At 51.2% G+C, this 22,786-nt stretch overlaps 1 protein-coding gene across 1 annotated transcript in view; it reads left to right on the forward strand.

Annotated features, from left to right (window-relative positions):
* Positions 1 to 22,786, forward strand: part of FGF18 (fibroblast growth factor 18) — a 64,120-nt gene continuing 41,334 nt past the window's right edge. The window contains exons 1-3 of the mRNA XM_058815368.1: positions 1 to 193; positions 466 to 502; positions 22,147 to 22,327. Coding sequence (XP_058671351.1) covers positions 162 to 193; positions 466 to 502; positions 22,147 to 22,327 — 250 coding nt within the window. The 5' untranslated portion in view covers positions 1 to 161. The remainder of the gene's footprint in view (positions 194 to 465; positions 503 to 22,146; positions 22,328 to 22,786) is intronic.

Here is a 22,786-nt window from a genome sequence, read left to right on the forward strand (position 1 = left end):
CAGAGCGGGCGGTACCACAACTTCCCGGCGGCGCGGAGCGGCGCGGAGCAGCGCGGCGGGGATCGGAGCTCGCCGGCCGGATCGCTCCCATGTCAGCGCGGCGGCGGGGGACTGCGCTCCGCTAGCGACCAGCCGCCGGCCAGCCCCCTCCGCGCCCAGCGATGTATTCACTGCTCTCAGCCTGCACTTGCCTGTAAGGATTACGGCATATTTCTTTTTTTTTTTTTTTATGTTTAAAAATATTTTAATTGTTTTTTTAAACTTTCATTCTGGAGGCTCCGGTTGCATTTTCCTTGCAGCCAGGTGGTAATGGGGACCTGAGCCTTTTTATAAGCAGAGCATCGCTCTGAACCCTTTAAAAATTGCAAACAAAAACAAAGAAAAAACCAAACCAAACAAAAATCAACTTTAATCATTCTACCGCATCATTTGATCTTTTGTTGTTTTTTTTTTTCTCCTCTCCAGATGTTTACATTTCCTGCTGCTGTGCTTTCAGGTACAGGTACGTGTCCTTTCTGTCCTCTCTCGCTTTTGGTTGTAAAATAGAAACAAAGGCGGCGTGCTGACCTCGAGTGCCAGGCAGGTTTGGCTGGGGCTTTCACTTGTTTCCCTCTAGTTTTTATAGCTGTATGAAACCGAGCCCCGCACCAGATGCTGGAGTGTCACTTGCCCTGGACCGGGGCTTCCCCTGTGCTCAGCTCCCGTGCCGTGCCCCGCTGTGCTCTGCCGCCGGTGCGGGCAGGGGTGCAGCCGGTGCGCCGGTAGCCTGCCGTAGCAGCATCCTCTGGAGTGCATTAGCCTGGCTAATGATGTGAGAGGGAGTGCTGGACTCTCCTTGCACAATGTTGATTGATGCACTTGCCTTGGAAGAGCAGGCGCTCTCCTGCTCGCCCTTTTTTCCCATTTCTTTTTTTTTTTTTTTTTCGCCCCTCTCTTTTTTAAAATTTTCTTTTTCCTTTCTTTTTCTTTCTTTTTTTTTTTTTTCCTCTCCCCCTCTTCGGTAACTCACTCCCAAAAACCGATGCTTTGAAAAACACAAGTTTTCCTAGCCAAGAGAAGGAGGCTGCGTGCTCCCTCCCCATTATTCAGTAGAACGCCGTCCAAGTCAGCTCCAGCCTTTGATCCTGTCTCGGCAGGAACGAGGCCGTTGCAGGAACACCCTGAGCGCGGCTCCGCGGCCCAGGTGCCCCGGCTGGGGATGGATGGCGGCTGCCCCGCTGCCCCGGGGGTTTGAGCAGAGCAGGTGCCACTTGGGTGGCTCTGGCCCCTTCCCGCCGGAGCTGGGGGACACTTGTGACACCCTCGGCCCTGAGCTGTGCCTTGGCCGGGATTGCACCTGCTCAGCCTCTCCGGATCCCCAGCGGCAGCAGGGCACGGTCCTGGATGAGCACAGCCTTGGAGGGGGCTCCATCCCTCTGGCAGAGCTAAAACCCGAACCGGCTCCATCCCCGGCTCTCCCACCCATCCAAAAAATGCCCGATCACATTTTTTTCCTCATCCCCTCCAAAAAGTGCAGCTCGAACCCGACACCGGCAGAGCCTCCGCTGGTGGAGCAGCCTCCCCGGCAGGCGAGGATCCGCAGCTGGAATGACCCTGCCGCTGGAAGGTGTTTGCTCTCTCTCTCCGCTGCGGGATTTTTCAGCCCGAAGAATCACAGGCTGCGCAGGGCTCGCAGCGCCGGAACCCTTTGCAGCGGGGAGAGGTTTTTTTGCGCTTGTGCGGTAACTGAAGTTAATCAGCCCTCCAGCCCCCTTCCTCTCCCCCTCCCTTCGGTGCTTTTAGTGAATCAGAAAAAGTTTGGCCGGCTGCCTGGAAAGCACTTGCTAAAATCTGATCTCTTACTTCAGCAGCCTTAAAACAAAGTTATTGGCATTTATACAGTTGGAGCTTGCAGGCTTCCAAAGCAATAAAATAATAAAAAAAAAAAAAGGAAAAAAGAAGAAAGCTCTGTGCTCTGGTGCTATTAGAACCATACTTGCTACCTTTTGTGCTGATTTTGCAGCGTTTGGGGGCTGTGGGGTGGGATGGGCCCTGCGGAGGTGTCCTGGCCGGGCTGGAGAGGCGGCGGAGCCGGAGCTCGCTGGTGACACACGCACACCGAGCTCCTCCGGCGATTGGTGTGGGGAGCCAAAACATTAGATTAGTCATACTCGAGGGCCTTCGAGTGAGTGTTTACAGTATTAATGGTAGATGAAAAGATGTGAATGCTGTAAGTTTTTATTGCCCGTTTTGTTACACTTTCTTTCTGGATTTATTCATGGGATTACATGTTTTGAGCCTGAATGGGACCAAGGGATTATAGGATTTCTTTAATAATGATCAGTTTGGGTAGGAGTTAGCCTTTGGTGAACTGGAGTAAATTAATGCATCACTTAGGTTTAATATTTATTTAGTCTAAAGGAAGTTGTTTAGTTTTGCTTAAAGGGCTCTGTGTTGTATTGGGGAGATTTAAGAGTTCCTGAAGGGGATTATATTCTAAGGCTGCCTCTTGCCCTGCGCTCAAGCCATGATCTGTGGCTCGTCCTGTGTGCTGGTCTTAGAATTACTGTGCTATGCTGCTGCCTGGTACCTGTGGCTCTGTGTGCAGAGGCAGCAATCACCCCAGTGTGTGTGGGGCTGGAGGGATTCTGAGACAAAACACCATGGTTTGGGTATGCTCTGTGTGTTCTGTGGATCCTTGTGTACAGGGCTGTGCTGCATTGACGAGTGAGCTGCTGCAGTTCTGTGCTGGGGGCTCAGCTCTGGCCAGAAGCTTTCTCAGAGACCCCAAGGCCGCACTGCAGCCGCCAGGGGTGATGGGGCAGGTGTAGGATCTCCTGATGGGGCGGGTGTAGGATCTCCTGTGGGCAGGTTATGGCAGCCCTGGGAAGTGCTGCCCAGCCCTGGCCACAGGGAGGTCGGAGGGTCGGCAGTTTCCAGGAGCAGGATTTAGAGCCCTGGGTGAGTCGGGCCCCTCCAGGGCTTTGCCATCGTGTGACATTTGCACCAAGAAGCACAGGGATGGACACATGGTGGGACAGAGGGGAGCACTGCTGGAGCGTGGGTGCAGCACAGCCCTGGGAGCAGCCCTGGACTCACAGGGCTGCCTGGAGGAGAGGTCACGCACCTTCCCCTGTGACAGCAATGCCCCTGTCTTGTTTTCTTCTCTTGCCTCTTAGGAAGTCACTCTGATGCTTGGAGTTGCTACAGTTCCAAAGCAGGGACACTGGATACCCCTGCAGACCCTGGAGACAATAATTTATTTATGCAGGTTGTTCTTAGGAATGCTCTTTCGCTGATGGTTACTGAACTCTCCCTCTATCACATCTTTAGCATTTTTCAGTTTATTCTCCTACCTTTTCACACTTCCAGGAGCAATTTCTCTTCCATGTGCTTTTTTGTTCTTTATGCCCGGAGTGGTTTTGGGTTTCACTTTGGCTTTGGAGTCAATCTCTGCTCTACAAGCAGGTGAGAAAGCCCAGAAGCACCTTGCAGGGTTGAGGGGATTGCCCCACGCTGTGCTGGCTCTAGCAGCACCAGTGACCGTGAGGATAACAAATGTGAGAAAATGAGATCTCAGAGGGCCCCTTTGCCAGGGCAGGTGGGGGCTGGAGGCAGCTTCAGTGTAAGTTGAGCAGTAGGATCCGAGGTTCTGAGTGCTGTCCTCGTTTGCAAGAGCTTCCAGCTCTTCTGTCCCTCAAGTGCCACGTCAGGTGCATGGGCAGGCAGAGCACGGGGCAGTGCCAGCGTGGGCTGCCCTGGCTGTGCTGCAGAGCAGAGGGTGGTCCTGCCCCAGCCCCTTCCCTGCCTGATCAACCTCGCTGTGTTCTCCTACACGGAGTGCATCTGTCTTAGATTATGAAGAGGTCCCTGATAGGGCCAAATCCTTCGCTTTTATGGCTCTTGTAGGTTAAGATCCAGCTTTGGAATCTGATCCAGAAGCAAACAGGAGGTCAGAGGAATGCACAAGGCAGCACTAGGCTATTTTCACATCTGCTGGTGTTGTGTAAGAGGAAGGCTGCTGTGTGCCATGCCAATAGCAACTTGTGTTTCTCCTAAGCTCCTGTGCAGCGACAGACAGTTATTGTTTGGGACATTGTAAAGTGAGACACGGAGAAGTGTTGCTTCCACACGTTCAGTGAGCCAGATCCTGCGGTCTGGCCAAGCCACACGCAGCACATGTCAGAGGCGTGAGCAGCTCCCTCCCCTCTCCCTGCCTGCTGATCCAGGGCTGTCCTCCCCGGGACAGGCAGGATGGGTGGTGAGTGCCACCAGGTAGCTCTGGGGACTGAAGCCAAAGCAGTTCCTGGTCACAACCCGGCCAGCTTGCCTTGGCTGGCCACTCTTTCTGCAGGTGTGCAGCAGTGCCAGGGCCACAGCTCCCTGCCTGCCCTGTCCTTGCCCTGCTGGTGACAGCACCAAAGGCGGGGAGCTGCACTGCACATCACCAACGAGGTTATTCTCATGTCTCCCATCCCTGCAGATGGGCACCTACCTGCCCTTGTCCTCTCTGGGTGGCACAGTGCCTGTCCTGAGGTGGTGCCAAGGCTGCATGTGCTGCCAGGGATGGTGCTTGGGCATCCCTACATTGCTCCTGAAGCACTGTGGGATGGGGCAGGTGGTGCCTCCGTGAGCTGCTCCTTCCTTGTGGTCAGGCCCTGCATGCCAAGAGTCCTTGGGGCCCAGAGCCCCCCAGGCTGGGTGATCCCGTGCCTGCCCTTTCTGCTCAGCCTGGATTGGCAACACCACGTCCTCGGCACAGCATCCCTGTGCCAGTACCTGCCTCCTGCTCCATGAGGGTGGAGAAGTCATCATGAAAAGGACAGAATATGGCAAATGTGGTCTGTGCAAGCCTGGGCAGCTCTCTGTTGATTTTTCGGATTGCACCTGCCTTGATTACTAGGCACTGAGAAGACCAGAGAAACTGTGTAAGCAAAGCCTGAGTCAATGAGCAGAGGAGCTCAGCCATGTGGAAGCGCTTGGCCCCATCATGGGCTGGAGCTGATGGCATGGGCCCTGGCTTTGGCTCTGTGCTGTGCTGGACTCCCAGTGGTGGATGCACTTCCTGATGGTGATGGTATGGCTCTGCTGGCCTGCAGAGGCTGGGTCCTGTTGTACATGAGAGCGTTTGTTCCAGTTGCAGATGCCCTTGCTCTCCAGGAAATAACCATGTGGTTTTCCACAAGGGATTTTTATTCCCTGCTGCTGACTCATTGCACCAGAATACGAAGTGTTGTGTCCTGAAGCTGCCCCGTGTATCCTGCTTCTGCCTCCTGAACTTTGGAGAGCTTGGGCTTGTGGAGGAAGAGGAGACACATTGGAGCAGGGAAGGTGAGTGGCAGTGGGCTGGTGCTTGGGCTGCTGTGTGCTGGGCTTCCCCGTGGGCTCAGCCTAGCTCAGGTGAGCGTAGCTGTGGGTCTTGCTCCTCACAGATGGGGATGTGCGGCCTGTGCCCCACCAGCTGCCTGCCCTGGGCACACCACGCCTTTGCCTCTCACTGAAGGTCCCCAGCCCTATAGGTTCTCTGCCACAAAGACCCCTCAAAGACATTTAGCAGGAAGATGTGCAAAGCTGTTTCCAGATTCTCACCCCAGCGAGGCTGACGCAAACGTGAGCTGCTTCAGCATTTGGGGGCTTGGCTTTGCTGTGGCAATGGGCAGCAGAGCAGAGCTCCTCGGGGACTCTGCTCTGCACCCCTGCATGAATGCAGTTTGCTTTGCCAAAGCTCCAGAGATGTGTGAGGTGCTTCAGAGGAACAGAGATGGCCATGGGCGTTGTTGAGGAGAGTGTCTAGAAGGACACTATGAAGTTCAGCTTTTAATTGGATGCGGTGTGATGGTTGTGTTATATTTTGCTTTTGCTTTCCTTGTTGCACCTGACAAGTACAAGACTGGATGGGGGCGAGGGGCGTGGGGTTTGGAGCAGTGCAGGGTTTGGAGTGGTGTGAGGTTCAGTGCAGTGTGGGACTCTGAGAGCTGCTGGGTTTGGAGCAGTGCTGGGTTTGGAGCGGAGTGGGATTCACGGGAGGAATTCCTGCTCAAACTCAGAATTAGTTTTTCTTATAGAGTAGCTTGGCTGTAGCACACCAAGGTGGAAGAGAAAAGAGCAGAATGGGCAAAGGGTGACACTGCCCGAGCCCTGTTGCTGTGGCTGGCATGTGGGATGCAGCTGGTGCTGTGAGTGACTGCTGAGGGTTGCAGGAGGCTCAGGGAGGATGAGCAGCACTGGGGGCTTGGGCAGCCACACTGAATACTTGATTTTGCTGTAAGCTGATAGCACCGAGCTGGTCAGCCAGCCCTCTCTGCTGTGTGAGACTGAGCTCACGAGAGAGACTCATCTGGGACTGAAAATCATTATTGTAGATATATAAGCTGCTCCCCAGTTCCTTGAGAGTATTTTTATGTATCTCTTCCTTTCCTTAGGACTCTGTTTTGCTCTTTCCTCTTCTCCCTTGCTGAGCTTCTTTTGCTTTGTTTTTCCACAGATTTAGATACTTTATTACGATAAGTGCAGGTGAAAAAATGTGTTCATGGGACATGATTTAAAAAGGCAAAAGAGGAATGGCTGCTGTTGGTGCCTGGACAGGGATGGGGATACCTCGTGCCAGGGTCCCTGCCTGGGGTGGGCTGTGCTGGGGGTGCTGGGAGCCCTGGGCCCAGGGAGGCACCCAATGCCCTCCTGCCTGTGAGATGCTCTGCTGCAGGGCACGGCCTTCCTACGCTCTGATGCTGAAACCAGGAGGCTTCCACCTGGGTACTTGTGGCCTGGAAGGTCCAGACATGATTGTTTTTCTTTCCTTCCCTGGGTTTTTGTGTTTTGGTCACCTGCTGTGCCATAACAGCAGGTACAAGCAGAAATTATGCAGAGCTGTGCAATGTGCTGCCTACCTAGCATGTCGCCTCTGTGTCCTGATGCCTCTCCAGATGTCCATGGAGGATTAGGCATCCTGCAAAGCAGCTGGAAGGAAAGTAAGAAAAAAAACCCCCAAAATATAAAAGACCGTCTGGCTCCGCAAAAGTATTTTGCTGTTGCCATTCAGCAGCCTCGCCATAGCATGAAGAGAAAGAAAGGGGAACAGAGAGGAAGGAGGAGGCTTAGCCTGTCATGGTCTGTGTGTTTCCCTTTGTGCTACCTCCTCACAGCCCCAGGGGCTGCGGCGGGTGGGAGCTGGCTGCCAATCTTCCCCTCCAGGGCCGGGCACTGCTCGGCCCCGCTGCTTCCATGTGGGGCTGGTTCCGGGCAGCGCTGCCCCAGCCTTGCTGCTTCCATGTGGGGCTGGTTCTGGGCACTGCTCAGCCCTGGTGCTTCCATGTGGGGCTGGTTCTGGGCACTGCTCAGCCCTGGTGCTTCCATGTGGGGCTGGTTCCGTGGGCTCTGCTCGGCCCTGGTGCTTCCATGTGGGGCTGGTTCCGGGCAGCGCTGCCCCAGCCCCTGCCGGCTCTGCCCGCACAAACAGCTGCAGCTCAGGCTGAACCACACGGCAGGGACAGCTCATCCTCCCCTGGGCCAGGCTCTCACACCCTGCTCCCTGTGCCTGTTCATGGAGTTACTGCCTTGGTTCTGCTGCAGCCAGGAGAGCCAGAGCACATTTAACCTCTGGAGCCCAGGGTGCAGAACAGCTCTGATGATGTCCTGCACATGGCTCCTTGCCTGGGCTGCTGCTCTGGCTGCGGGGCTGGAGCTGGGCTGGTGCTGCTGAGTTTGCTGCTGCTGCTGCTGCTGGAGGTCAACATTGCTTTGGAGGCTGCAGGAGAAGACGGGAAGATTTGAGGCTATGGCATTGGGGTAAAAGGCCTCAAGTTGTGCCAGGGAAGGTTTAGATGGGATATTAGGAAAAAATTTCTTCAACAAAAGTGTTGTCAAGCACTGGAAGAGTGGAGCCACCATCCCTGGAAGTGTTCAGAGGATGTGTGGGCGTGGCACTCAAGCACTTGGTTTAGCCATGGGCCTGGCAGTGCCGGGTTAACAGGTGGATTGGTGATCTTAGAGCATTTTCCAACCAAAATGATTCTGTGATAAGAAGTGGGCAGTGGGGAATGGCCCAGCACATCCTGCTCACTGTTGTTGGTGATGGACAGGAGATGGGGCAGAGCCCAGCCCTTGGGCTCACCCATGTGGGGATGGCAGCGGGGGCAGGCTGGGGATGCTGGCACCTGGCCCAGACAGACCCAGAACCCCATGGTGCCAGGCTAAGGGGCTGGATCTGGAAACAAGGAGGAGCTGGCATTGAGGGAAAGCAGGGTGTAGAGGGGCTGAGTGTGCCCTGTGATTCCTCTGCTCGTCTTTTAAAATCCAAATGGATGGGTGCTAAATCTTGGTGAAGGTCCCAGAGAAGTGCATACTGTGTGGATAGAAATGTTAGGATGCAGCAATTAATAACTGATTGCTTTTCCTACAAGATATTCCTAGCACTCTTTAGTCCTCACGGTTCCTTTTTCCCTTTTTCTCCTGCATTTCAAATCCCTTTTTTCCTGCTAGAGTACTATCTTTGGCATAATTTTTAAGGACAGCTTGTTAAAAAGCTTTTGTATTTTTTGGAATACCCCGAGCTGCTCTTGCACAGAAATCCAGAATTAACAGAAAAAGGCAGGGAGCAGCGGTGAGCCTGGTCAATGACTGTGAGCAGTGTGTGTGCTGGGTGTCTGCAGGCAGGGCTGCTGGCATGGGAAGGCCTGGGAAGATAAATTAGAAAGTGGGTGAAGGACATTTTTGATAGAAGGGCATTTTGCTGCTTCTCTGATGGTTTTTTATCCATTTGAGGAGAGGGGTGGTCTGAAAGCTGGCAGTGATGTGACCACCAGGACAGGGGTCACTTCCCTCCTGTCAAACCCGGGGCGATCTCACAGCGCGGCTCCATCGCTTCTCCCACTGGAGTATGGGGTACAATCCTGGTCAGATAACTGGATTTGCCTTCCCACAGGTGGAATTGGACTGCATTGTAGGAACGAGCAGGGAATGGAGTCTGTGCTGTTTCCAGCCGTGTTGTCCAGCTCTAACACGAAGCTGCTTCTGGCCCCCTTACTCTCCCAGGCTGGAGGGTTACGACCCTGCATGAGCAGCCTCAGTGCCTGGTGTGAGGCTGCACTGTAGGACTGCACAGGGCAGGGCAGTATTGATTAGCTGTACAATAAATTGTGATGTATGTAGGTGCAGGTTTCTGACCCCGTGGTCACGACCTTGCGGTGATTGGGAGCGTCCGGCCAGCTGAGATCAGAGCAGGGCCACCAATCGATGGGGACAGCACTGCTGCTGCTGCAGGACAGGGACAGCACTGCTGCTGCTGCAGGACTGCTGCTGCTGCAGGGACAGCACTGCTGCTGCTGCAGGACAGCAGCTCTGCTGCAGGCACTGGCACCTTTGTCTCAGGGAGCAGGCAGTGCTTCAAGCTTCCCCTGCAATTCCACCTGGAGCTCCGTGCTGAGAGCTGGGCTGTGCCAGCCTCACCCAGGCTGTGGGCATGGGAGGGACTCTGTGTGTGTTTCCATTGGGATTCTCAAAGCTGGAACATTTCAGGCTGGAAGGGAGGAGTGAGGGCAGCTCTGGCCAGCATGGAGAGCGTGCCCTGCTCATCAGAGAACCAAATTGGTTTGAGCTGGGAGGGACCTTAAAGCCCACCCAGTGCCACCCCTGCCATGGCAGGGACACCTCCCACTGCCCCAGGCTGCTCCAGCCCCAGTGTCAGCCTGGCCTTGGGCACTGCCAGGGATGAACCCCCCCGAGGCTCCAGAGCTCCAGGGGTGTTTGGACAGCACAGGGTGGGACTGTTGGGGTGTCTGTGCAGGGCCAGAGGTTGGACTGGATGATCCTAATGAGTTTCTTCCAATTCAGAATATTCTGTGATTCTCTGGGCAATCTGTGCCAGTGTGTGACCGCCTTCCTAACATCTTACCTATACATCTCTTCTTTTACTTTAAACCCATTCCCCCTTGTCCTGTAATAAATGGGAGCAGTCTGCCAGCAAGGCAGACGCTTGCTTTGTGCTGTTTATGTCGAAGGAGTAGGTAATAGGAATTAAATTGCTATTTAAATGTAGCAAACAAGAAAATGGAATTGATTTGCTCAGCTTTCATTTCTGGGAGCCTGATTTCCCCAGTGTGCACCATCACCGTGTGAGCCCAGACACCGAGCCCCATCAGGGTCAGTTGTGGGGTTTCACTTCCCAAGGAGATTGTGCAAAGTCTGATGTGAGGTCAGCAAGGCTGAGCTGGCAGAGCTGCCCTGTGCTGGGTGGTGGCACACCCTGGGGGTGGCACCTGAGCGTGTCCCCAGAGCAGGCAGGGACCGGGGGGTGTCTGGACGAGGCACAGGGCCTTACACCCCCCAGTGCTCAAGGAAAGGCTCCTGGGGATCCCCAGCTTCAGGCCCAGGGTCTCATGGCTCTGTCTGCCCTTGTCTGGCCTGAATTTTCCCCCAGCAGCATTTTCCCACTGCTGGTGACTGGTGATGGACGGATCAAAACGTGTGGGGCTCTCCCTGGTACCCCCAAGGTGGGCAGGGATGCAGCACCCAAACCTCAGTGATTTTAACACCACTTTATTTTTTCCCTTATTTAAAATATTTAAAAAACAGATTTATTTTCCAAAACTGTTGAGAATTGTTCCCTGAAAATGGGAAACTTGCAATCTAAATTAATTAAAACCAAATGAGACTTTTCCCTAACTCAACAAAGCTGAAAGATAAGAAATCCTATTTGCCTGGTGTTTGCAGTGTAAATATTTCCAGGCAGAAGTGTGGCTAATAGAGATCAGAACAAATCTTCTATTAGAAAACAAACTCTGCTTTTCTTTTCTGGCTCTAGGCTCATATTTGTTATATGGGATCCTGAAGGCAGATTGACAATTTGGTTTGGATTAAAGTCAATACATGGTTTATGCCATATTTTTGATAAGGCTCAGCAGTAATCTGATTTTTTTTCCAGGCTGTCTTTAGTACATAAGTAGTAGACTTGTCCATTCCTGGGAATATTTTTGCAGTGAAGATATTGAAGAATTTATTTCTGGAGGGAAGATGAAATTTCTTGTTTCAAAAACTCTTAAAATCCCAAGTCAAGTTGAAATCCATTAACTGCAAGCTGTAAGCTTGATGTGAGCTGGGCAAACTTCAGGCTATTTTATTAACTGATGTAGACAGTGTTTTCTTTAAATGCCTTTGGAAGGGCAGAGAGGAGGAGACTGGTTTATGCAGGGGGAGCAGAGCAGGTCCCTGTGCTTTACCACCAGCACCCAGTTCCCACCAGCAGGTAGAAAACTGCCACCATTTGCCCCTGTATGTGCTTGTGAGCTCAGGGTTCTTCCTGGGAATGACAGGCATTGCCACATGCTGCTGGTTCCCTGCTTGGTGATCCCCAGAATGGCCTTTGGTTACCCTTGGGTACAAACAGCATTTTGTGTATTTGTATGGCTTGGATTTATCCTGTTTATAAATAAGCTTCACACTCCAAAGTGAGTGTCTCTTTGTCATCACTGTGTTTCCTAGAAAGAAGGTGGGGGAAAAAAAGTAGAAAAATTGGGACTGGGGAGGACCCAAGGAGGAACTGGGAATTGCTCACTGCCTTTGAACTCTGTGCCTGGAAACCCATCTGCAAAGCTGGGCCTGTCCTCACTGGAGGATCCACAGAGCTGTTGTGGCTCAATCTGTGGCCACCTCCATCTCTGATGCCAGTGTGGAAACTTCCAAATGGGATTGTTTGATCAGGATTAAATGGGCCCCAGAGTTGTCTTTGGCGCTTGAGGGTAACTGGTGCTGGCAGGACCCACTGGGTGATTGTTCAGTGCTAGAACTGGACACTGGGAAAGCTCTGACTCGATGGTGATGCTGAAAGCAAGTGAGATACCTGTGCCAGCTGTACATGAACTCCCTTGAAAGTGGAATTAGTGGAGCTGAATGTTGCCTGCATCTGCACATTCACTTTGGCTGCCTGCAGCAGCAGGGTGTGCCCAGCCAGGGGCTCAGTGAGCTGTGCCCTGAGTGGCCCTGCTGGGACATGGCAGGGCTCAGTCCCTGTCCCTCAGCCCATGGAGGGGTTCCTGCATCCCAAGGGCTCCAGCCTGCCATGGAAATGTGTTTGCACAATTAGCGTGGCCCCCTCCTTCCCTGGGAGCAGAATGGTTTATTGATTTCTGTGGCCCACTCACCCCCACCTATTCAGCAATAATGACCCTTCCACCCCAACTCTAAATCATCCCAGCATGCCTCGCCCCTAAGCCCTCTAATCTTTTTGGGTTGTTGTTGGTATTTATGCTCGTGGAGGTTTATGATCTGTCGGTGCTGGCTGCTGAAATGCTTTATTTATCCATAGGCTGGGCCACACAGGGAGCGTCCTTATTCTGGTATCATGTTCAGGATGCTGTAGTTAAGGGTTGTGTCAGCACTTCCATGCACAAATCTTGTTATTCAGGGGTTTTGCAATTCCGTGGAAAAGCAAACCAGCGACCTGGCATGGCAAGGGGAGGCTCGAAGGCAAACATGAAAGCCCAAAAACCCACTGCTCATTTAGGGATTATTAGATGGGCAACCTTTTTCCTTGAGGAAAGGAGCCAGAAACATCCTCCTCCCTCGGCTTGATTTTGTGCAAAGAAAACCCTCTTTTGTGTGCTTGTGTTGGGGTCAGATGGGGAGAGCACAGTGAGGCAGGACACGGGCTGGGATCCTCTTGGATGCTTGGGAACAAACCTGTGGCTGGTGCAGAGCAGAGCTGCCTTGTCCTCAGAACGTGTGACTGTGGAGCCACAGCCCTGGAACAGCAGGTGATGGGTTTTATAAATGTGATTTATGGCCCTGTTAGTGCAGGAGCTTGTGGGCTTATAAATTATTTGGAGATTTCTCAATGATAGAGGGAGTGTGGTATAAACAGGAGAGATAACAGGGCTTGAGAATGTATTTCAAAGGGCTTTTGGGGAGGGAGAAGTTCCATGACTGCTGGCAGGGATGGGGTGGTCCTGGCTGTGCTGGAGGAAGAGCCTTTACAGACCAACCCAGCCAGTATATTTTTTATTTCTCCCTGTTAATGCTGATGGGTTTTGTGGGCACTGCATGGACAGCCTGGAGCAGAGTTCATAACTTGGAGCAAAAATGCTCCAAGCATGGCCTGGGACAACAGACGGGGGCTGGCATTGAGGGTTCTGTGCAAGCAGAATTGATCAGTGCTCAGGCAGGAGCAGGCAGTGGTGAGGCAGTGAGGGAGCTGGCAGAAAAGATGGAGAGACAATTTACAAGGTGATACAGTGCCAGGACACAGGGAATGGCTTCCCACTGCCAGAGGGCAGGGATGGATGGGATATTGGGAAAAGTGCTTCCCTGTGAGGGTGGGCAGGCCCTGGCACAGGGTGCCCAGAGCAGCTGTGGCTGCCCCTGGATCCCTGGCAGTGCCCAAGGCCAGGCTGGACACTGGGGCTGGGAGCAGCCTGGTATGGTGGAAGGTGTCCCTGCCATGGCAGCATTGGAACCAGGTGATCTTTAAGGTCCCTTCCAACCCAGGTCATTCTATGACCCATCCTGTGGTTCCTCAGGAAGGGGACTCTGTCACAGAGGGAAATTAGGATGCCAGGCTGCTGCTGGATCCCTTTGTTAGCAGCTCCGGGGCTGGTGTGAATGGCAGGGACTCCTGAGGAGGTCCCTTCCCCTTGGCACCATTCCCACAGAGGGTCACTGGGTGTTACCTTGTCAGAACGAGCAGCAGTGGAACTGACTGGAGCTTAGTAAAAGATTTCCAGAGAGGACACTTGACAGAGGAAGGTGATGCTGGGATAATTCAGTCAGGTCCCCTGGTGTCTCTGCTGAATCAGCTTTTAGAGAAGCCATCTCTCACCTGAGGTCAGGACTTGGGAGCTGCTGTGGGGACAGTTGGTGGCCAGGTCTCTGTTTTCTTTGCAAATGCAATACAAAAAGGTATTTTGTGAGTTCTGCCCTGTGTGCACTGCTCGGTAGTTGCTGTGTTTTACCCTAGAGGGAGTTGCTTTTCTGCAGTGGGAGCAGGGATCTGTGTTCCTTGGAGGATGTCAGGGGACCAGATGAGAGGAGCTCCCAGGAAGAGCACGGCATCACCGCTGAGGTGCTGCCCCTGTAAATGTTTATTCTCTTATGGGGAGGCTGGTCTTGGATGATCTTCCATCTCCTTCTGATGGCAGGGTTTTCCTGAGTAACCCTCAGGTTTCCTGAGTAACCCTCAGGTTTTCTGTAGCTTGTGCCTTTGCTCCTGTTTTTGTGGCGGTCTCAGCTGGGCCGGCATCAAGCAGAAGAGCAGAGATGTCACCTTGAACCTGGCAGGCCCATGCTTCAAACTGACATTTTAAGTCCTTGTGGTGAATAACTCTGCCTTTTTCCAGGGTTTAGGAAATGCCTGACCAGTTTCAGGGTAGTGGGCTTGGGGTTTGTGCTCTGCCCTGCTGCTGTGGCCAAAGGGGTTTGCAGCAGGAGCATCTCCCCTGGGGAAAGGGGAGAAGAGGTCAGGGGTGCTTTGAACCTGGCAGCTTTCTCAGTAGTTGGACTCTGGTCCAATTGAAGAGGTGAACAAATTGCTGGTAAGTATTTTTAGTGGGGTGCTGCAGCTTTTGTGCCAGGAACACCCCACTGGGAGCTCTGCAGCCCCACTGCTGTGGCCAGCCAGGCTCCTGCAGCCCTGGGGACAGCAGCACCCTCGGGTGGGGCAGGCAGCCCCTCAGCCCTGTGCTCACCTGTGCAGAGCCACCTCTGCTAGGCAAGGGCTTAATTCCTGCTTACCAGGACAGGTTATGGATGTGCTTTCTCCATCAAGAAAATTTGGTTTTTTGTTAAGGTAGGGGAGGCAGTTGTAGCATGCTGAGCTCCCCGGTCCATGGTTTCACAGGGGTTGGTCGGGGCTGTTTTGCAAAGCCTGTTGCAGATTTCTTTGCAGCAAAACCAATGCTGTGAGGAGGGACAGGGACATGAAATGACTTCTGAGAAACAAACCTGTGTGTCCTGGAGTGAGCAGTGAGGACAGCAGCACGGAGCCTCTCAGGGATGTGGGGCCCAGCGTGGCCCACGTGAAGGGTGGAGGACGTTGCCACTGGTCAGCAGAGAGCAGGGGACATGGATGAGCACAGACACTTCCTCTGGAGCCCCATGCAGAGATGAGGGGCCAAGGCTGGAGTGGTCACACCTGTGTGGTGTCAGCCCAGACCTCCCTGGCAAGCCCTGGGCAGCGGCTCGGGGCGGCAGCGCTTGGCCAGGCGCCGGGGAAGGCAGAGGGACCACCCAGTTCTGATAAGGGCAATTTAGAAAGGAAGGGGAAGATTGTGAAAAGAGGGGCAAAGGGGCACAAAGGGAAGAAAAAACCCACCCCACTGCCGAACAAAACTGAAGATCAAGACTGCTGTTAAACACACTGCCTGTGAGGGAGGTCTCACCGTGCCTTTTCTAATCTAGAGCCAGCCAGGATTGTATTAACAGCTTCAACGCAATGGAACAAATTAATCCCTGATGTAATTGAAATCGGTGAGGTCTCACAATAGGTGAGTTTGACCCAGTGGGATAGAAATAGAACAAGTATTGGAATGAAGGAGTGAAACGAAGTCACACTGTTCAGCCATTGGTATTTCATTCCTAGAAACAAAGGCCAGACAAATGCAGAGAATACATGGCTCTGCTGGGCATGGTTGAAAGCTGCTCAATAATATCAAGCTTTGAAGGGATATTTCTGTGTGGAGAGGAAGTATATAGCAGAGATATAACAAGCATTAAAAAAGACAAAGAAAGAAAGGAAGAAAGAAAAAGCCCTGCTTGCTCCTTGCCTGATGGACAGCATGGTAAAATAATACCAGCTGTTAACTAATAATCATCACCATCATTATCATCAAGATATATCAGAATTGGAGAAAAATAAGAAAAAGAGTTAAGGTCTAAACTGTATTTCTGGAGACTGGAACTGTCAAGAGCCCATGGCAAGCTCAGCTGAGGTGCATGAGGTTGGTTTGGCCCCTTTGGTGCTGCAGCCCCAGGGCACAGCTCAGGGGCATGGGGGGCACCAGGGCTGCCCAGTGCAGGCAGCTGAGCTGCTGCTGCTCATGGTGACACTGTCAGTAAGGTGACCTGGGAGCTGCTGGCAGTGACCTGTTCTAAGCCAGTGAGGGCAGACAGGTGCAGGGGGAGATGAGAGGCAATGAGCCCCAGCTGGGCTCCTAAAAGCCATTCATCAAGGCTGAAACCCTGCTCTTCCCCAGGATTAACCATTTCCCAGGGTGCAACAAGTTTAGAATCTCAGCATATCACACGTGGTGCATTTTCACAGTTCTGGCTACGGCTCATTCCACCATCAAAAGGAGAAACTTCGTTTTCTTGAAGGTGGCATCATCTTTCTCTTCTCAAATACTGATTGATGGGCCATAAAACATTCATTTCCTCAAACTCTCAGGTTCCAGTTGTTTGGCACTCCCTCCAGCCTCCCTCCTGGTTTCCTACCAGGCTCAGTAACACTGTGCCTGCCATTCCAAGGCCGACAGATGCGTTGCTTTTGCAGTGGTGCATGGCTTGGACAGCCAGCGGCGTCTTGGAGCTGCTGGAAGTGTGGCTGGCTGAGTGATGGCTGAATTTCTCAGAGGCTGTGTGTTTCAGAGGGAACAGAGGTCTGGCACTGCCCAAGGAGATTCAATCTGCCTTTCTGAGTGTACAAGGCAGCTCTCTGGAGGAAAGGAGGCTTCGCTTGCAGAGCAGCTTTTGGATCCAAGTATGTGTCACTTCATGGAGCTGTGTCCCCTTTACAAGCCCTGGAAATGTGTTCTCCTTGGGTCTTATTTAACATTTCTGAAATCCAAAGGGATGGGCAGGCTTGACCCCCGCATCACCCCATTTCCTTCTCCTTTTCCAGCTTTCTCACCAAAAAGAAATACCAAAAAGCATTTCAATGTAAATGCCATTGGTAAAGTTTTTTGTGGAATCTCATATCTGATCACTTTGAACAGCCACTTCCACAGTGCTCCATGCTCTTTGTCACAGACTATCCCAAAAGGTGCACAGTCACCATCCATGGTGACATCTCCCACAGTTTAAGAGTGCAGCTTAAATTTTTGGAAATTTATTTTTCAAGACAAAAATATTTTTCCATGGGTATTGGGAAGAAACAAACACCAAAGCAAAGCTCTAAGTTCTGTTATTTGGAAAGGCTTAGCTCCATTTGTGGAATCCTGGCACTGTTGCACCATGGCCTGTCTCCCATTGGATGTACAGAGCTTCACTGTGAAGTACCTTCTCTGCATATCTGAGCATGGAGCTGCTTTTCCAAAGCCAATGCTCCTAAAGCCACAGAAGGGACCACACCAAGCACTGCTCATCCTCTCCTGTCTAGCTGTGGGAGGCTCTGTGACACGATGGTAACAACATCCTGGTGGTGGGTTGACTTTGCAGTGAAATGGAGGGAAAAGGAGTGCATTGTGTTTCAGTGTGTGCTGAGGGTGGCTGTTGTGGGGAGCTAGCAAATCCTGCTGTGATTTTTGTACAGGAATTTTGCCAAAGTCATGGAAGCAAAGTGGTTTGTTACTTGCCTTTGAGGGCTTGAGAGAGATCTGTCTTGGATTTCCTCTTGTTGACCTTATTGAGTTAACTTTCATGTGTTTAGAAGGTCATGGAGAAAATCATTAATATTAGGTTGATTTGATGGCTGAAAGGTAATAAGTATTTCCTGCTTATCAGATGGGGTTTGAGAGGACTTTGAATTGCCTGATTTGTTTATCTTTTGCAATCGGTATGGCCCTTAGCTAGAGGGATTTTGTATTCCTGGTTCAGCTGGGGGAATGACATATGGTTGAGTGACATAGGGAGCTCTCTATTGAGTGCTCTGTAGCATAAATAGCAAAACACCAGGAAATTCTCAAGTCCAGCTCCCAGCTAACTTGGGTATGCTGTGGGCCTTGGACATCTCATGCTGTAACGCTTTATGACACGAACAACAACAGATTAACATCCCCCATTACTGGAAAGCTTGAAATAGAAAAATCCAAAGTGCTGGAGGTTGGTTGGGTGGAAAGCCAAATCCTGCAGACGTGGCTTGGCACGGCCAGGCTTCCATGGACCTTGGCGGGGCTGGGATTGCTCCGTGCACAGGAGGCATCTGAGAGTGCAGAGATGGGGCACGAGCCGTGCAGGGCTGACATCACAGAGCTGCTCTTGGAGCTTTTCTTGGATTAATGCACACTGAAACCTTAGGCTGCATCAGCAAAATGGTCCTTCCCTCACCCTCCTTCTGGGATTTAACAAAGAGGGCAGTCGTTCTTTAAGCTGAAGGATCATTGTAAAGCCATTTAAAATGAAATCCACTCTTATTTGAGACTCATTTAGCAAAAAAGCACATGAAAATCTCCCATTGTGGACTTGCTGGAAGACAGATGTAATTTCTGGTTCCTTTGGCTGTTGGGAAAGGAGGTTGAACTGAATGCTCCACCTTGAATGATTGGGCAAGGACAACAGACAAGGGAGAGCAGCTTCCTTTCATGAGTGAGGCATTTCTGTTGCTTCTGGGGCTGGAGGTGATGGTTATTTTTAAAGTAAATGCTGTTTATTCCCTTGTATAAACTTTGGATAGCCACTTGTATTTGTAGCTGGGTATTATCACTGAAAGGTGATAAATAGTGACAAATAAATTAAAAATGGATAAGAAAGTGGTGGAAAAGGAAAAGAGAGGCAGAGTGAAAATGAAATGAAATTCAATGCTCTGATTTAACAGCTGGAATTTTGCAGGTTATAAATTGTTGCCAAGGAATGAGATGGAGTTACACAAAACCACTATCTTGAGATGCTGAAATCCACATGCACAGACAGCAGCCCATAGCAGCTGGACAGACGCCAGACAGGACAGAGCCCTGTCTCCTGTGTCCCACAGTGCTGCTCAGGGGCTGGAAGGTGCACGCAGCCCTTCTCTTCAGGGACCTGTTGTGTGAGCTCTGGACCCAGGGTCTGTTTTGCTGCCTGTATGGAGGTGCGGGTGATCAGACTGAAAGGAAAAAAAGGGCCTCATTTTGTGTATGGTGTGTTATGTGCAATAATATCATTTCAATAGTCAAGACAAAAAAGGAAAACTTGCTTTGGTGAACAGGAGTGAAAGCCCTTCAGTTTAAGGGACTTAAAGACATTTCTGCATTCAAGTGTATTTGAGGGTGAGTGTACTTGGTTTCAGGTGACCTCCCTGACTGAGTGTTGGCCATCAGTTGCCAAAGGAGACATATGTTACTAATTTTTATGAGATTTATAGAAGAGTCTCTCTTTTGGTATATATACATGGACTTCCTTATCTCAGAGAAGTTTGCTGCTTGAGGGAGTGTACCCTGTAGGGAAGGGGTCCTGTGAGAGTGGATTTTAGCAATGATCAAACAAGTTTTATCTCATAAAATCAACACTGCATGAAACTTTTTTTTGGGTATTGATATTCTGTGCTGCAGGCCAGATGCAGCCCAGGCTGGCATGGGTAATTCCCTTTGGCCACCCTCCAGCTGAGCATCCTGTTTCCACAGGGTGGTTAAGTGTGAGCTTATCTTTAAGCAGGTGGCTAAATCCGGGTGGTTTCACTGCTGCTCTTGCCACAGCTTCTGGCCAGGAGACAGCTCAGCTGCAAGGGGAGCCTGCAGCCTGTTCCAGGATTTCTGCCCTGGCTCAGAGCTGGGCACTTCTAGGGAAGTGCTGGAGTGATACAGGCTGGGCTGGCTGTGTTTCAGGGTCAGCATCACCTGCTGATTCCTGCATCAGCTAGCTCAGCTCTTGGCTGAGGGTGGGGCCAGACGGCTCCTTGGACAGGGGAAGAGGAGATGGCACCCCTGTGCTGCTGGTGCCCTTCTTGCAAAGGGAAGGGCTGCTTAATTAGCTGATCTCAGGCAGGACAGTGGTGACAAAGGGGTGTTGGTGACGTGTTGGAGCTGAGCACTGTGCAGGATGCTCATGGGTGCTCCTGGGCCCACCGAGGCACTGCAGCTACAGCCTCTGCACTGTGAGTGCTCCAGAGACAATTAGAGGATAATTAAAACATGTTTTGGAAAACAGATTGCATTTTCTGTTGGGAGTTTCCAAAAAAGCAAAGCAACCTGCCCTTCCCCCCACTTCAAATCCCACCTGTTTTGGTTTTTTCCTAGAAAAATGTGACATTCATTAACATGTGGTGAAAGCAATGTAACGACGTCATCTTGATTTAAAATCTGTTTTAAATCTTAAAATAATGGAGCCAGAATTTTAGCTGCAAGTAGCCTTGCTTTGTGGGCACAAGGCAGACTGTCAGCATGACTGGAACCTTTCTGGGTTTGGTAGTTCAGCATCTTTTGCAACAATGGGATTTGAAAAGAAAGGAAGAAAAGACATAGCAAGGAGAAAAATAAATTAATATGATTTGTGTCAAAAGTCAAGTGCTGTGTGCTTCGCTCAGGTGTAGCTGTGGTGCCTGAGGAGGGCAGGCAAGCAGAGCCCTGCTCTCTGCTGGCCAGAGCCCTGTCAGCATCCTAATGTGGCACCCTGCCATGCCCTCTGGCTAGGGCTGCTCCTCCTCCCACTGCCCAGCTCTGGGCCACAGCTCCTGGCCCCCCTGTTTTCTGAGTGGGAAATATTGTGAGCCCTGTCTGTCACCTCTGACATCGCTGTGAATGTCCCAGCATTGCCCTGAGCCTCCTTTGCCCAGCCTCTGCCTGTGCCTTCAGCTCCCTATGGGCTTCTGACAGCCAAATCAGAGATAAATCACTTTCTCCTCAAAACATCAATACCAGAATCCCAGATTTTACTAAGAGCACTGAAGGCAATCCCACAGCATCACTGGGGATTGCTGCTGCTGTGCTGAGCTTGGGCTTTGGCCCACGGTGCTTTCTGAAGGTCTGGTGCTCAGCAGCACTGCCTGCCTGAGTGAGCTTTTCTTCCTGCTGCAGGCCTGGGTGTTCCCAGGATAACTGGAAATGCTGCAAAGCTCTATTGAGGTTTTGACTTTCAGGCTTCGCTGTATTTGCTGGTATGAGATGATGTGCAGGAGGCTGAAGTGGGGCTCTTTGGTGTTGTGGCCACTTTCTTTGTGTTTTAGTCTGGAGTGGATCTGAACAAGGATTTATTGACCTTTTCCATTTTCATTGCCAGTTCCCTCCCCACACTGATACATCAGAACACTTTTGCTTGCAGGCCATGTTCCATGTCATTTGTTGTCCTGTAAAGTCTGCCACCAAAATGTTGCCCATCTGTGAGTTTGGATGTTGTGGTGCAAATGCTCCACAGATCATAGATGGACAGTTCATGGAGCAATTTTGGGGCCTTCCTGTTGTTTGGGTGTGAAGAGCTTTTTGGGTGCATGCTGCCCAGTCTCCCCTTTGGGAAGGCATCTTGAGAGCAGTGGTGTTATTGGGTCCTCTGACCTTGGGCCAGTCAGGATGACTCTTTGGAAGGAAAAGTGGGACTCCTGTTTTGATATTTCTTGGGGATACTTAAAATAGGAAACAAAATGAAAAGTTTATGGTAATAATTAAGGCTGTAGTGAACTAAGGTTAATTTATTCCCTTGGCAGACAAACAGATGAGGTGGCTGAGGTTGTCAGACCCCTGCTGATCACAGCCACTGGTGGAAAAGCTGGTTTGATTCTCACCACTTCTCCTGTGGCCCTTTTGAGGTGGACAGAAACACATCCATGGCTGATGATCATGGATGTGTTCACCATGTGTTCTTCACTGCAGAGCAGAGTTGTCAAACAATTAAGCTGTAGAGTGTACAAGTGTCACTTCTGTTGTAGTGGACTTTATGCCAGTCTGGAATTCAAGTCCAGACTGCTAAGGGCAACACAAAGAGTTTTTTCCCTTGATGTTTTCCTGCAGTTATCTCAGAGAATCAGTGCAGCTGCTGAAGGTGATGCACCAAATCTCTGAGAAGGGTTCAGCTGTCTCCACTCTCCAGTTTGGGCCTGTGTAACCTGGTAGAGGCTGTGCATATGCAGTGGGGAGCCTAATTTATGGTCAGCATGGTCGACGAGGATTTAATCAAAGCAAGGATGAGCAGAAGTTTTTATTTGAAAACTCTCAGTTTGATTGCAATGGCCCAGGTTTGGTTTGCTGTGGAGAATCAGCTCTGGGTGGCTGCTGACACTGCTGCCAAATGAAAGGCAGCCAAACCTGAGCCCCCCTTGGCAGGCCAGTGTGCAGTCCCTCTGCCCCAGAGCCTGTTGTGCTCATGCTCTGTTCTGCTCTCTCTCCCCACTCCCCACCATCCCAGATGTTTGCTGCTGAGGAGAATGTGGATTTTCGGATACACGTGGAGAACCAGACGCGAGCGAGGGACGATGTGAGCAGGAAGCAGCTCCGGCTCTATCAGCTCTACAGCAGGACAAGTGGGAAGCACATCCAAGTGCTCGGCAGGAGGATCAGTGCCAAAGGAGAAGATGGAGATAAATATGGTAAGAATATTTACTGGGATCCCCCAGACTTCAGGTCAAAGGCTTTAATCCAGGGTGTTGTGCTAAGAACCTCTTGGGAGAAAAGTAATAGGAGCAATAAAAAACAAAATAAAAGGAAAAATAACATTTCCAGGTTAAGAACATTAGATTTATTTTGCTGGTGCTGCCTCCCAGCTGCAGGCAGTTCCCACAATACTGCCATGCCCCAATTTATTAGTATATGGTTGAAGAAAAGAATGTCTTTCTCCCCGGGCCATGAGCTCACAGTGTGCTTACTGCAATTCATAAATGATACCTAAATTGGTGGTTGGGGAAGTCCTTTCCCCATGAACTCTTGGGCTCGTGTTTGGGTGAATCCAGTGTTTGAAAGAAGCACTTTCTTCTTTTCGGGTGGTGGGATATTTGGTTTAAACTGAACGTAGACCTTGAGAGCTTTGAGAGTACCCCAGAGCTCAAGCT

This window comes from Ammospiza caudacuta, chromosome 16 (assembly GCF_027887145.1).
Source record: "Ammospiza caudacuta isolate bAmmCau1 chromosome 16, bAmmCau1.pri, whole genome shotgun sequence".
Lineage (NCBI taxonomy): Eukaryota > Metazoa > Chordata > Aves > Passeriformes > Passerellidae > Ammospiza > Ammospiza caudacuta.